The sequence below is a fragment of the Gymnoscopelus microlampas genome (assembly GCF_963454915.1).
Source record: "Gymnoscopelus microlampas genome assembly, chromosome: 21".
NCBI classification, from domain to species: Eukaryota; Metazoa; Chordata; class Actinopteri; order Myctophiformes; family Myctophidae; genus Gymnoscopelus; species Gymnoscopelus microlampas.
The window spans coordinates 13,555,864-13,570,851 of record NC_139958.1 but is presented as its reverse complement, the minus strand read 5'-3'; the positions used below and the strand labels follow the sequence as shown (position 1 = coordinate 13,570,851).

Below are 14,988 nucleotides of genomic sequence, written 5' to 3'. Positions count from 1 at the left end.
TCTTCCTGGGAGTTCAAATTAAATAACTTCTGTAACTGTTTTGGCAACCTTTGTTGCCTGCTTTGTACACGACTAATAATGTTCGTAGCTTAATTAAATCCATTATTTTCAACAAACCTGATAAAATAAAAAGTCTGTTAGTATGTGCTCTGAAATCCTCTTTGTAAATAATTCCATACATTTGAGGTAAGGGGGGAGGGGATCTTGTAGTGAATTGATCTAATGTACCAAGCCAAAACAGGTTATGCTAATGCACAGGCTGTCTGATCTCACAAGAACATGGGCTTCACAGTGAAACACATCACAGCAAATGAATACAGTACAGTATTGTCCTGCTTTAAGACATTTTATTCAAGAGGCACTGCATAAAAAAGTGTCACACAATACACAAGTAAGTACAGTGGCATAAAAAAACATCATACTGTATGAAGTGTTTTCTTTTTACTGTACTGGAGTATTAGTGCACTTTCACTTACTACTCCACAACGCCTGCAAAGGCAAATAGTGTACTTTTACTCCACTACTACAATTATTTGAAAACTTTAGTTACTCTGCAGATATAAATTGTTATATAATAAAACATACATATTAACCACTTTAGCCCTATGTTATACCACAGCCATTTGAAAATAGCCGATCTACAAGCTAGATTGGCTACTTTCAAACATTGTAGAACATTAGCTTTTGGTACTTTAAGTATATTTTGATGCCAATACCTTTGTACTTTTACTCAAGTAACATAGCACTGGTTCAGCTGGAAGTTAGATGCCCCATTCTGTGTGTAGTGTCTTCTCATCACATACAGCCATTTTGTCAACTGAACTGATAGCATAGCGGTTAGTCAGATGTGTCTGAAAGGTGAGAGGACGGGGTACGAATCCCGCTTGGGTTCCATAGAATCTTGGGGAAAACGATGAAGTGTTTTCTTTTTACTGTACTGGAGTATTAGTGCACTTTCACTTACTACTCCACAACGCCTGCAAAGGCAAATAGTGTACTTTTACTCCACTACTACAATTATTTGAAAACTTTAGTTACTCTGCAGATATAAATTGTTATATAATAAAACATACATATTAACCACTTTAGCCCTATGTTATACCACAGCCATTTGAAAATAGCCGATCTACAAGCTAGATCGGCTACTTTCAAACATTGTAGAACATTAGCTTTTGGTACTTTAAGTATATTTTGATGCCAATACCTTTGTACTTTTACTCAAGTAACATAGCACTGGTTCAGCTGGAAGTTAGATGCCCCATTCTGTGTGTAGTGTCTTCTCATCACATACAGCCATTTTGTCAATTGAACTGATAGCATAGCGGTTAGTCAGATGTGTCTGAAAGGTGAGAGGACGGGGTACGAATCCCGCTTGGGTTCCATAGAATCTTGGGGAAAATGATGAAGTGTTTTCTTTTTACTGTACTGGAGTATTAGTGCACTTTCACTTACTACTCCACAACGCCTGCAAAGGCAAATAGTGTACTTTTACTCCACTACTACAATTATTTGAAAACTTTAGTTACTCTGCAGATATAAATTGTTATATAATAAAACATACATATTAACCACTTTAGCCCTATGTTATACCACAGCCATTTGAAAATAGCCGATCTACAAGCTAGATCGGCTACTTTCAAACATTGTAGAACATTAGCTTTTGGTAAGTATATTTAAAAATAAGTAAATATAAAATAGAGTATTTTTATATTGTGGTATTGCTACTTTTACTTAAGTAAAATGTCTGTGCACTTCTTCCACCATGAAACACAGTTGTGTTTAAAGAAATAATTGCTACTTTCAATTCATCCTAAGGACTCATTCCCTTATTTTCTATGTTTACAAAAAATAAAAATAACATTAACTTTAAATGCATTCACCCTTCCCCTGTTGCTAATACTGTACTGTAGAGCTCATGAACTCACATGTGCCACATGGTGGCCGTTCAGCCACACTACACCTTAAAAAAAGGTGTCAAATGCGGCACCACCAAGTAGTAGTGGCACCTCTGTGGCACCACAGAGGCACTCAGATGGTATTACTGCCATTCTCAAGTGCTAACCACTGTAGCATCAGTCTAAACAATATACTATCAAAAAATAATCTGTACATTGAAACTATAGAAACTAGAGGATACCTGGTAAACACACACACGCTTACTTAGATTTTGGACAAATTTGTGTTTGACTTAAAGGGATAGTTCACCGAAAAAATTACATACCCAACTGAGATTTTATTGTTTTTGTCGCATTCCTAAGCCAATAATGTGATGAAATGCGGAAAGATGCTAATGTCTCCGGTAGGAGACTCAAAGTTGACACTTTCAATCTCCTACCGGAGCCACCGCCGGTCATCAAATTATTGGCTTTAACAGGAATGCGACAAAAACTAAAAGAATCTCCATGAAGTCTCCATGGGGTGTGCAATCTATAAGAAAAAAGGAATTTTGGGGGTGAACTATCCCTATACTGTCCACCGTTTGTTTCGTTTTTATTTTAAATTATATAGTTTTGGTAATATTACTTTTTTTTAAAAATACATGTACATACTTTTTAACCATTTTATTGAAAATAAAAGTGCAGAGTGACATTTAAGATTCTTGTTCATGTTATCAAAGTGCTCTGCTTGTTTTTCCAATGACTGACATTCTCTCTCTCTCTCCGTCTCCCTCTCTCTGTCGTCATCTCCAGTTATCGGTGGTGAGCACAGAAGACGACTTGTCGTGATCGTCGTCGTGGGTTTCCGGTTCCTTTTCACGTATTTTTCGGCGACCCTCTGCGCTTTACAGCGGCGTCTCCTTGTTGTTGCCAATGCCAACGGTCACCCTTACTGTTTAGACCACATGCCTTCTGAAGTGCATTACGTTGTTAGCTGTGGTGAGGGCCAAGGGAGGAAATGTTAATTATGTTAATTAGTTACTTTGTTGTATGTGTGTATATTTAAAATTTCAGTGTCCAAATCTTTTCTCACAATGTGCCCAAAGAGAGGGAGGGTTAAGATGACGATAAACTCCTCAGTGTTGATTTATGAATTTATAACTCTTGAGAGTATATACAAATGTTGCAAATGGACCCGTAAGGGTTAAATGGACTCGTAAGGGTCCATTTGGTTCCATTTGTATACTCTCAGAGTTAAATGAACACTTTGGGATTTTAGTGTGTATGTAATTTATATTATTTCCTGACGTAACCTTATATGGGCGTGGGGTTAACCAACTTCCTGTCCTGTCCCCCCGCTCTCTCCTCCTGAATGGACACTCGTGAATGTTTATGTAAATTATCTTTTTTTTTTTAGGCCGTAATGTTTCGGTTCAAAAAGATGTAAAGACGGTTCTTTTCTTTGTTTGTAATTTTCTTACAAACATTACCTCCTCAAGCGCAATCTTATGAAGCATTTTCTTTTCTTTACTTTTTTTCCTTATTCCATGCTCAGTATGTATTATTATTATTATTATTATAAAAGCTCTGTAAGGATCGCCATGGTTACAACATTTGTAAACACTGTACATATGTACCCAGCAGCCCTCAGAAACATTTCCACCAATCAGGATTCTCTCTCGATGCACTTTGATTCCAACGCGCTCTCTCTGTAAATAAGATCGTATACATTTGACTTGAAATATGAACATTTTTGCTATGGTCGGGCATAGTACCAGGGTTAGAGTTAAGATGTATTTAAGCAAATAAATAAATGAAATTAAATAAAAACTAAAAAAAAAAACTTGCATAACAGTGATATACAATGAAAGAAAACACAACTGAAATTTGTTAAAACTATTTTGTATGTTTGTGTGCCGTTGCTGTGAACTTTTCTAGCATTGTACAGTTCTGGGGCAATACTGTTAAGAGAAGCTCTGTTCATCTGTGAAGGAAAAATGGATTTGCAAATCACTTCAAAATAAAACGTGACTCCACAAAGTTGTTCAGAGACTGTGTGTGTGTGTTCATGATCACTCATTTTGCCAGTTTCTCCAGACCTGCGGTTCTCAAACTTTTTCATGTCAAGGACCCCCAAATTGCGTATGTATTAATTTGGCCACGGACCCCCATCTGAAAATATTTTGTGCCAGGATACCCCCATACAAGATTTGTTCAAATAGTTTCATTTTCTTTCCGGATTGGTTTGGAAAACCTGTTATACAAGTTCGCGTGTCGAGATGGCGGCGCTTTGTGAGCTTGTAGACAAGCTATTTTCCAATAGCCATGTACTGTATATACAGTAGGATTAAAGGGGTTCAACTGATTTTTCTGCTATAACTCATTTTGCTGGGAATTACCTGAGCACCACCCCATCAAGGACCCCACAGACCGCACTTTGAGAACCACGCTCTCTAGAGTACGATACGATACGATACGATACGATAATACTTTATTGTCAGTTCACACTGAAATTTGTCTTGCGACCCAGCAGCCATGTATGCAACAATAGACAACATTCAGCCACTAGGTGTCACACTGCACTCCACATCACAACCACAGACTGTAAAAACATGCTTATAAGGCAGCACACTTACAGTTTGCAGCATTATAGCATGTTGTCTGCCTCCAAAGTGTCTGGGGGGGGGGATGCCTTCTCCAATACCCAATGAAAAACTGAAGCAACGGATAATGCACAATGGGGGGGGATGCCTTTTCCAATACCCAATGAAAAACGGAAGCAACGGATAATGCACAATGTCATCTTACAGAGGTGAACAAAAAAAGCTTTACATCTAACAAAATGATTAAAAACATGTTAATGCTTTTATTCTGCACCTTTTTCAAAAGCACTGCGGACATCTTTACTTGCATAAAAGCTTAATATAACCTTTAATTGGCTTTTAATAATTAATAATGGCTTGGTGGGGGGGGGGGGACGTAGAGCAATGTGAGTTTTATGAGGGTATCTACAATTTAGTAAAACACTGTTGTTTGAACAGTTCTATGAGGGGGAGAGAGAGACTACTGACGTTTGTCAGCTGTTCTCCATCCAGATGTCAGGAGGACCTAGTACAGTATTTAATTCTGTCGAGTGCTGTGTCTTCAGCCCTGGATTACATCCTAGAGATTTAAAGGATCTACTAAGAACTACTACTACTACTAAGAACAAGAACGAAAGAAGGAATAGAAGAGGGGGAGAGAATGGCGGGGGGGGGGGGGGGGGGGCTGGCGGACGGAACGAGGGAGGGAGAAAGTGAACAAGTGTAGGAAAGGTAAAATAATATAAAACGGGAAGGGCGGAGTGAGATGCATAAAGAAAAAGGAGGAGAGTGGAAAATACAAAATGAGGCGAGATATGGTGTTATATAATTCTACTAATGTGATCCTCTGTTAATTTATATCCATTTGTAACTCGGAGTGTAGAGTGTCCGGGTCCCTTTGGTTACATTTGTACACTGAGTTAAATTAACAAATGAGGATTTTACTGAATAGGGACAGTGATGCTGAAATCCCATGCTTATGTCTATGGATTAAACATTGCATCAAGATTAAACAAACTAGATGCTATATATATATATTCTGTGTTTATTTAAAGATGCATTAATCTGCACATGTGCTCTCAGTGCTTACATTATGACGCACACACAAATTTCCACGTACTATGTAAGTTGTAAGATTTACATTTTTCATTAACCTAATGAACCTTTGCTGCATGTACAATGCTTTCATACTGTCTGTCTCTCCTACACGGTCTCCCCCTCAGCTTTCCTACTGTCTGTCTCTCCTACACTGTCTCACACTCAGCTCTCCTACTGTTTGTCTCAGAAAAGGAAATCATAATAACAAAATCACCACAGTCATTATCAATATTGTAGAGTACAAATACAGAATACAGTCAGTATTAGAGTAGTATACTGGCCACACACTTCCTCGTCGTCTTCACATCCTGGCTGATGACAAGAGCCAAACAAGAGTGTCACACAAAAGTAGTGAAAATAACAGAGCTACAAGATCACAACGCGTCACGATGCAACTCGTTGTGAGCTTGTACTGTAGATCGGCTATTTTCATTATCCTGCTATAAAATGAAGAAACCTCTGTCTGGAACTGCGTTTTCTCCTCAGCGGGTTGACCAATTGATCTGAACCTGCACACGGGCATTGACCATTGGCATATGAACAGAGTGATGAAGTACATTTTTTCACTTTTATGCTGTTTATTTGCGTTTTTGTGAACGGTCCTTGCAGACTATGGAACCTGTAGTCGTGGTTGCAGTCCCATAGCTCGTATGGACGGTGGGTGGAAATGACAGTTTGGACAAGTTCTAAAAATGTTTTTTAAATAATAGTTCATCCCCCCCCCCCCCCCCCCCGACGGCAACAATTTAAATAAAAGTGGCAGTGGGCTCAGTGGAGGCGTGGTGGTCGCGTTGGTGGGTTGGTGGCGTTCTCGCAGCACATGGCCAGCTTCCTGGTGGCCCTCCGGGCGAAGTTGACCTTCCCCCGGGCCCTGATGACCGCCGTGTACTCGCTGGACTTGAGCTTGGCGTAGTAGTCGGAGAACTTGTTGTAGAGGATGGAGATGGGCATGCCGTTGAGGATGATGCCAAACGAGATGCAGCCGGTCGCAAAGATGCGACCGAGGTTGGTCTCTGGGACCATGTCGCCATAGCCCACCGTACATACACTGACCTGAGAGAGAGAGAGAGAGAGAGAGAGAGAGAATGAGGGGGTGGATGGATGTATAGATAGATAGATAGATAGATAGATAGATAGCTACTGTAGATCAGTGTTTACCAAAAATGGGTCAGGAGACATTTTGGGGTCGTGGGTCAGTTTTTATGAGTCGTGAGTGAAAAATGTTTTAAAATATATATATCTTTCCAACAATTGTATTTTTATTATTTCAAAAGATATAGACATCTTAAAAAAAAAAAAATTAAAAGAAACCTTTACGAAATAGTGAAAATAGATCTACATAAGCTCACGACACGCAGCGTGTGTGTGTGTGTGTGTGTGTGTGTGTGTGTGTGTGTGTGTGTGTGTGTGTGTGCGCGCGCGTGTGCGTGAGAGACTCACAGCTGCCCACCACCATGCGTGCGGTATGGAGGTGTGTGTGTGTGTGTGTGTGTGTGTGTGTGTGTGTGTGTGTGTGTGTGAGACTCACAGCAGCCCACCACCATGCGTGCGGTATGGAGGTGAAGTTAGTGTTGTTGACCTCGTGCTCCACAGTGTGGACCATGGCTGAGAACATGGAGATCGTTATAGCTATGAACAACAACAAACAGCCCACCTGCAGGAGGGGGAGGAAGTGTTAATGTTGTCCACTAAAACTATGACGAAAAATGCTCATACTAATAACAATTTACATTGGGGTTTCATTAGACAACATAGTAGCATAGTATTATGGTTTTTAAGATCATTTGATGTAAACGTGTTTACATTTATTTCAACGTGTAATTTGGATACAGTAGTACACCGAACCAAACCTGTTGGTAACACTGCCTCAGTGTGAAGCCAAACGCTCTGAGTCCTGTGGAGTGACGGGCCAGCTTCAGAATCCTGAAGATTCTCATCAGACGCGCAATACGCAACACCTGGCCTACCTGACAGGAGGCGAGGAACACCCAAACACAGAATAAGAAGGGACAGTTGGTTTCCATTATGGTAAAAACAAAACCAGCTTCATCTGGTTCATGAATTGGTCAATAAATTTGTGTACGTCACACATTTATCGACCAACTCTAACTTGTGGTTAGAGTGTCCACTCTGAGACTGGGAGGTTGGAGGGTTCAATCCCTGGCCGAGTCACACTGAGACTATAAAAATGGTACCCAATGCTTTCCTGCTTGGCACTCAGCAAAAGGGTTGAACTGTCACATGCTAGCATCATGTCCAGGGGCTGTAGTTGTACATCAAGCTGCCTCACGCTACAGAAACAGGAGATTATGACAAGCTCTGATTCAGTGCTCCAAAGCTCTTCACCAAGTGTGTTACATTTAGCCTACCCATTAGAAACAGTTCAGGTGGTGCATGCACATCCAAAGAATTGCGACGGGTGAAAAAAGGTGACACTTCTTCACCTGACGGAAGACCTCCAGCAGGTCGGAGCGTTGTTTCTATGCCTTTTATAACACTTAGGGAGCATTGAAGACGGTGTGCGGATTGTTCTCTCCTCTACATCACCCATTGACAGAAATATTCACACGTCAACGGCGGAGGAAACCATGCAAGGCACTAAGCTGCTCATCGGGAGCAGTTAGGGGTTCAGTGTCTTGCTCAAGGACACTTTGAAATGCAGCCAAAAGGAGCCAGCAGATATCGAACCCAGAACCCTCTGAGTCCAAGGCGTCCACTTTACTTCCTAAAAGCCACTGTATGCAGGCGCAAGCGGAAGCACACACACACACACACACACACACACACACACACACACACACACACACACACACACACACACACACACACACACACACACACGCACGCACACGCACCTCTCTAACCCCAACCCCTAAACCTAATCTCTAATTGTCCTCACAATTATTCTATTTTACTATACTTGTGGAGAGGCATTAATGGCCCTAACAAGAATAAATACAAGTACACACACGCACACGAACAGCGAGAGGGGCCCATATTTTTGTCTTAACACTCCTGTACATTGTCTGTTGAGTCAAAATTCTAAATCCTGACGAAAAAACAAATTTCCAAAAGAATGAGAATCGATCAATCAACTTACTTTTCTCTACTTCTTACTTGTCTTACCTTCCCGACTTGGGCGGCCGTCTCTTTGTCCCAGGTGTCTCTCAGAGTGTTTTCGTCCAGAAAGCTCTCCAGGACCATCTGCAGGTACAGGGGCAGGATGGCGATGAGGTCCACGGCGTTCAGCATGCTGCGTCCAAAGTTCCTCAGGTCCGGCGTGGACACCAGACGCAGCACGTACTCCATGGTGAAGAAGGCGATGCAGAACATCTCCATGTATTCCATGTACGACCCCTCACTGAGCTCTTCTGGTATTGTCTGAGGTGTGAGTGAGAGTGTGTATCATACAGTATATCTTTTATTCACATGTTTATGCTTTTGAATTAGTAAAAGTAACAGACTTGGACAGAGACGATGTGCACAAGACCTGCAGCGGTTCCGGTAGGAGACACAAAGAGTCTCCTTTGTGTCTCCTACCGGAACCGCTACCTACCGGTCCGCTGGTCATCTAATTATTGGCTTTGGAATGCGACAAAAAAAATCTGGGAATTCAAGTCTCCATGGGGTGAATTGATAGAATTGTTTTTATTTTTTGGTGAACTATCCCTTTAAGTAACACAAACACACATCAACGCACCTTTTCCTGCATCTCTTCCACTGTGTTGAGTGTCATGGCCACCAGGGACACCAACACAAAGAACGACGAAGCAACGGCCATCAGTTTGGCGAGGGGGGACGAGAACGGTTTCTCCATGAAGTTCCAAATCTTTCTCCTGGTGGGACCCAACACCATGCCGTGAAACAACTCTTCGTTCTCCTCCACCTCGATCTAAAACAAGCCAAAGGAGGACAATTAGAAGTTAAGTTTAATCCCACCAGGCCTGGTGCCAGGATGAAACTGACCTTTACAATTAATTGATAATAGCCTCAGAAAGGCTAAATAACAACACGAGGCCACTGTTTCAAAATCAAAGAATACATTTATTAATGAGAGTTACTTGTGTTTATGAACGATTTTCTGTCAGAATCAGCAGGGGGAGGCACACGGAAACAGCTGCGGCTTGCAGCTCTCCAATAAATGGGTTACGGTCGAGGGCACACACAAACACATCATCATCTCTCTCTCTCTCTCTCTCTCTCTTTCTCTCTGTCTCTGTCTCTCTCTCGGTCTTTCCTCCCTTGTTGCTCTTCTGTCTATGGATTGCTTCAATGCAGGGCCGAAAAGTTGAACTTAAAACCACAAAAGGCAAGCCAGCAAGACATCTAATTAACGACCTACAGTACTGTAAGTGGCATGCTCTCTCTGTCATGAGACATGCACACCCATACACACAACTAACAGCACTGTCCATGGTTCTGAATTCCATACTGTCCACATTCTGTCACCTGATTGTCACCAGGTGGCTGTAGCGACAATGACCTACAGTACCATGACTCAGGCAGACCTGTATGTTCACAATTATTAGCCAGCAGTAAATGTAAGGATGGCTTAGCCTTCTCTAGCCTACATCACCTACATTCAACGTTTTCAGACCAAGGACCCCTTAGCTGAGAGCGAGATAAAGCAGGGACCCCCATTATATATTGTGTAAAATATGTATTTTCTCATAGATTTCATCGGCAGCTGCTTGTTTCACAGCACTATCATGTTGGATTCATGTTAATGTGTATTTCCAGACATTTAACCATGCACTTAAACAATACTTAGTAAACCTGACCTTTCACTCTGTACTTAGTCTGCTCTTTTTCCCCCCTACATCAAACCACTTTGCCGAAAATAGCAGATCTACAAGCGCACAACGCCTCGCAGCGCGAGGCGTTGTGCGCTTGTAGATCTGCTATTTTGGGCTAAAGTTCTCCTTAGAATAGGGATGCTTGGTTGAAGTGGTTAATGTAAAAATCATGCAAAGATTTGGCTGACCCCCTGTAGTAACTCTGAGGACCCCCTAGGGGTCCCGGACCCCCTGTTGAAGACCTCTGCTGTAGAACAAACAATTTTAACTAATAAATGTGTCACGATGTATTTGACCAATTAATTGGTTCTTCACTGGCTCACAAATATTGTGGTGTTATTTTGTGTGACAGGCCATGCCCCTTTTGAATGTTAACCCCTAGAATAGGGATGCTGGGGTTCAAGTAGATAATTCATCAAGATATCCTGTAAACAGACAGACAGACAGACAGACAGACAGGCAGACAGACAGACAGACAGACAGACAGACAGACAGACAGACAGACAGACAGACAGACAGACAGACAGACACTACACTGACCTCAGCCTCCAGGTCTCTCTGTATCTTCAGCTGCTCGTTGAGGTCGTCCTGTCTCTCCTCGAAGCCGATGCGACAGCAGCGCTGTGCGTTCTTCATCCTCACGCCCCAGTAGTTCAACTCCTCCACGTAGTTGCGGGGACACAGCTCCTCTTTGATCCACAGCACTCCAGTCCTCACGGTGACAGAATCAGAATCAGAATCGTCTTTATTGTCACATCACAGGTTTACATGCAAGACGATGGGTGACATTTTTTGTGCAAGCTCCATCCGTTTTTTATTGTTGCCAGAAAGAGAAAGAAAAATAATAAGAAAAAAAAGAAAGTATCCAAAACAAATGGTATCTACATATTTACACATAGCATATCCATCCATACTGTATATCTCTGCTGTCCAGCAGAAACCAGCTAACTCTAAAATGTTAAAAAAACAAAACAAAAAGTGGAGAAAAATGCAAAAGCGGAAAAATGGTGAAAGCTGGTTTCTGTACGATATGTACATAAGGTTAGACATAAGGTGCATGAGCCTAGCAGCTGGTACTGTTGTACGTATATAGGCCTACTAATCCATCATGATATCTAAGACAACACATATATCACGATTGTATGTGTAAGTCAACACACATAGCAGATTAACATGTCAGTGGTAGTGTGTGTGTGTGTGTGTGTGTGTGCGCGTGCGTGCGTGCGTGCGTGCGTGCGTGCGTGTCAAAATGTTTGAAGACAATATGTTCATTATGTAAGAAATGTAAGTTTAGATTCTTAAAAATAAATGCTGTTTCTGGATTATTCGATTATCCTACATGAGCGTTACGTCGGTTATTGGTTCTAAATCTCGTACTACCTGTAGAAGTTAAAGATGTAGTGGAAGACTTGGGGGTCTCTGTCGAAGAAGAACTCGTTGCTCTGGCAGATGTAGTCGTCACACAGATCCAACTTCCTGCTGTGGCTCGTGTACGTGGCCAACCGACCGATGCGAGTCTTTGGATACTTGGCTGCTAACCTGTAGGGCATGTGGTACACCTGGACCAAAAGAGAATAGAATACAATTAAAGAGTTGATATAAATATATAATACAAAAACATTAAGCATCATTATAATCAAAATCAGACACAGTTCATTAACTGTGAAACAAAAGCAACATAATCATTCCAATAACCAGTCAGAATCTATTAATGCGAGCACTGTTGATGTGCGTGCGTGCGTGCGTGCGTGCGTGCGTGTGTGCGTGGTGTGTGTGGTGTGTGAGTGAGTGAGCGAGTGAGGTAGTGTGTGTGTGTGTGTGTGTGTGTGTGTGTGTGTGTGTGTGTGTGTGTGTGTGTGTGTGTGTGTGTGTGTGTGTGTGTGTGTGTGTGTGTGTGTGTGTGTGTGTGTGTGTGTCAAACCTTCCATGTTCCAACTCTGTACTGAAAATCCTGAAATATTTGCACATCTCTCCGCTAATACACCAGATGTTGTTGTTGTCAATGAAGGAAACAGATCAGTTTCCATTCTTGAAATGGCCTGCACCTTTGATTCTAGCTTAGAGGAAGCTTTTATGACCAAAGTCATTAAATACCAGCCGCTCCTCCATACCATCACAGAGCTAGGTTATAGGTGCAATCTATTTGTGTTTATCTTTGGAAGCCTAGGACATGTACATAGGTTGGTTGTAAGAGGCTTCCAACAACTTGGGATGCCAAAAAAAGCAGCTAAACGGCTTGCAAAATTCTGTGGAATCTCTTCTACTATCGGTAGCCGCCAAATATGGCGAAGGCGCTGTTATTTGTACCCCTAAAAGGTGTGGGAGTATTTGTCCATGATTTGCTGACTGTACATTTTTGACAGCACCTTGTAATATTTGTGTCCTTGTATTGTATCTCTCTTATGTGGACATAAATAAATGATTAAAATGTGTGTGTGTGTGTGTGTGTGTGTGTGTGTGTGTGTGTGTGTGTGTGTGTGTGTGTGTGTGTGTGTGTGTGTGTGTGTGTGTGTGTGTGTGTGTGTGTGTGTGTGTGTGAGTGTGAGTGAGTGAGTGAGTGAGTGAGAGAGAGGGAGAGAGGGAGAGAGACAAGCTGGGGGCAGTGAGGAGATGATTAGAGAGAGGAAGATGAAGATAGATATGAGTAGTATATGGAGGGAGAGGAGGGGGGGGGGGTCCACTACAAGCTCTAATAAGTAGAGATTTAACCTCGTAATGGCAGGATAACATGTACAACGACTTAAGGCTTTGCTATGATTATGACCTAGTTCCAGTTCTTCAAACATGCCCTGACTCCCTTTCTCTCCAGCTGTGTCCATCATCCACCCAGAGAGAGAGAGAGAGAGAGAGAGAGAGAGAGAGAGAGAGAGAGAGAGAGAGAGAGAGAGAGAGAGAGTCGAACAACCAGGGCTTTATTGCATAAAGTAGCAGTAGTTAAAACGGGTGAATGACTGTACCTTGCCTCCAACGTTGATAGTGAGTGTGTAGCAGTGTTACAGATCGGCTATTTTCAGCATGCAACCAAGTGTAAAGTCAGCCATTACGACACCATCAAGGCACCGCCAAAATAACATTTAGTCGACTAAATCAACTGTAGATTTAGTCGACTGAAACTAGACAAAAACTTAGATTTCAGGTGACTAAGATATGACTAAAACTAAATGGAATTTTATTCAAAAGACTATGACTAAAACTAAATCAAAATTTGCGGTCAAAATCAACACAGGTGTGTAGTGTCTGGGTGAATGACTGTACCTTGCCTCCAACATTGATAGTGAGTGTGTGTTTGGGGGGAGGGGAGAGGAGTTGTGTTGGGGGACAGTGACACACACATCTATCCTCCTCTTCATCGTCGTCATAATCGGCGTATGGATCATAGATGTCTCTGCTCACATTCTGTTCACAGCACAAAGAGGACAAGATTCACTGAACAGAGTGAAAGAGAGGAAGGAAGAAATATTTGAAAGAAAAACACTGGAATCATGTCAATCTCAGGATCCACATGTGGATCTGTAGACTTGGTGTCACCAGCCTGTGGCATCAGTCATAATGACATATCTACTGTATGAAGTAACACTCCAAATCCGGGTGCAGTTTCATTCCAATCAGAGCCCTATTGACAGCCGTAATTAAATTAAAAAAACATTTCAAAATGTATAAAACATAAAAAAATCTCTGTTTGCCTACTGGCAGTGTAATATAGTATAGTGAAATATGGCACTGATCAGTCCAGTGGTTTGATAGAAGGAGCACAAGTTCAGTGTCTTGCTCAAGGACACGAGGACCCAAGAACACAGGGGGAGCAATTCCCACAAACAAAAAAAAGCACATTCTGAGACAATCACACACAGACTACACACTGCAGAGCCACTGCATAATAATCAAAGAGAATCTATACAACATACTGAACTTGGGGAAAGAAAGAAAGAAAGAAAGAAAGAAAGAAAGAAAGGAAAAAAACAAACAAACAGTTAAAGCAGAGGGTTGTGTAGTGTACCTGCATCGAGCTGTGTGGTTTTCGCCTTGGCTCCATGTTGTCTATGTTGTCCACTGGCTCATTGAAGCTGTGTGTGGACAACTAACTCCACTTACAGCCTTCTAGTCGCTTCTGTGTGTGTGTGTGTGTGTGTGTGTGTGTGTGTGTGTGTGTGTGTGTGTGTGTGTGTGTGTGTGTGTGTGTGTGTGTGTGTGTGTGTGTGTGTGTGTGTGTGTGTGTGTGTGTGTGTGTGTGTGCATCTCCCCCATATCTCTCTCTCCTCTCCCCTCTCTCTCTCTCTCTCTCTCTCTCTCTCTCTCTCTCTCTCTCTCTCTCTCTCTCTCTCTCTCTCTGGTTTGATTATTTAACGGTGTGCATGAGGAGATCAGATTGAATCTTGTAAAGCCGATTTATGAATATATGGAAGCAGCTCACTCAGCCACAGTGTCAGATTAAACACGAGAGAGATCATTACTCCTGTCCAGGGCCAGTTTGTGTAGCAGTGCTGTGTGTGTGTGTGTGTGTGTGTGTGTGTGTGTGTGTGTGTGTGTGTGTGTGTGTGTGTGTGTGTGTGTGTGTGTGTGTGTGTGTGTGCGTGCCTGCGTGCGTGCGTGCGTGCGTGCGTGCGTGTGTGTGTGTAAGCTAGTGTTAAATAGGTT

The 14,988-nt window shown here is 42.1% G+C and overlaps 2 protein-coding genes across 4 annotated transcripts in view; one reads left to right on the top strand and one right to left on the bottom strand.

Annotated features, from left to right (window-relative positions):
* vldlr (very low density lipoprotein receptor) overlaps positions 1 to 3,920 on the top strand; it is a 69,540-nt gene extending 65,620 nt beyond the window's left edge. For all 3 annotated transcript variants that reach the window (XM_084046940.1, XM_084046939.1, XM_084046938.1), the window contains one exon: positions 2,691 to 3,920. In XM_084046940.1, coding sequence (XP_083903066.1) covers positions 2,691 to 2,726 — 36 coding nt within the window. In that variant the 3' untranslated portion in view covers positions 2,727 to 3,920. The remainder of the gene's footprint in view (positions 1 to 2,690) is intronic.
* A 2,405-nt stretch (positions 3,921 to 6,325) lies between these two features.
* kcnv2a (potassium channel, subfamily V, member 2a) lies at positions 6,326 to 14,386 on the bottom strand (the record flags this gene model as incomplete). The annotated part of the gene is made up of 9 exons (XM_084047095.1): positions 6,326 to 6,610; positions 7,086 to 7,211; positions 7,408 to 7,524; positions 8,684 to 8,938; positions 9,258 to 9,449; positions 10,894 to 11,065; positions 11,734 to 11,912; positions 13,609 to 13,749; positions 14,351 to 14,386. 9 exons carry the CDS (start codon positions 14,384 to 14,386, stop codon positions 6,326 to 6,328), a joined length of 1,503 nt encoding a protein of 500 aa, XP_083903221.1.
* Between the last annotated feature and the right edge of the window lie 602 nt (positions 14,387 to 14,988).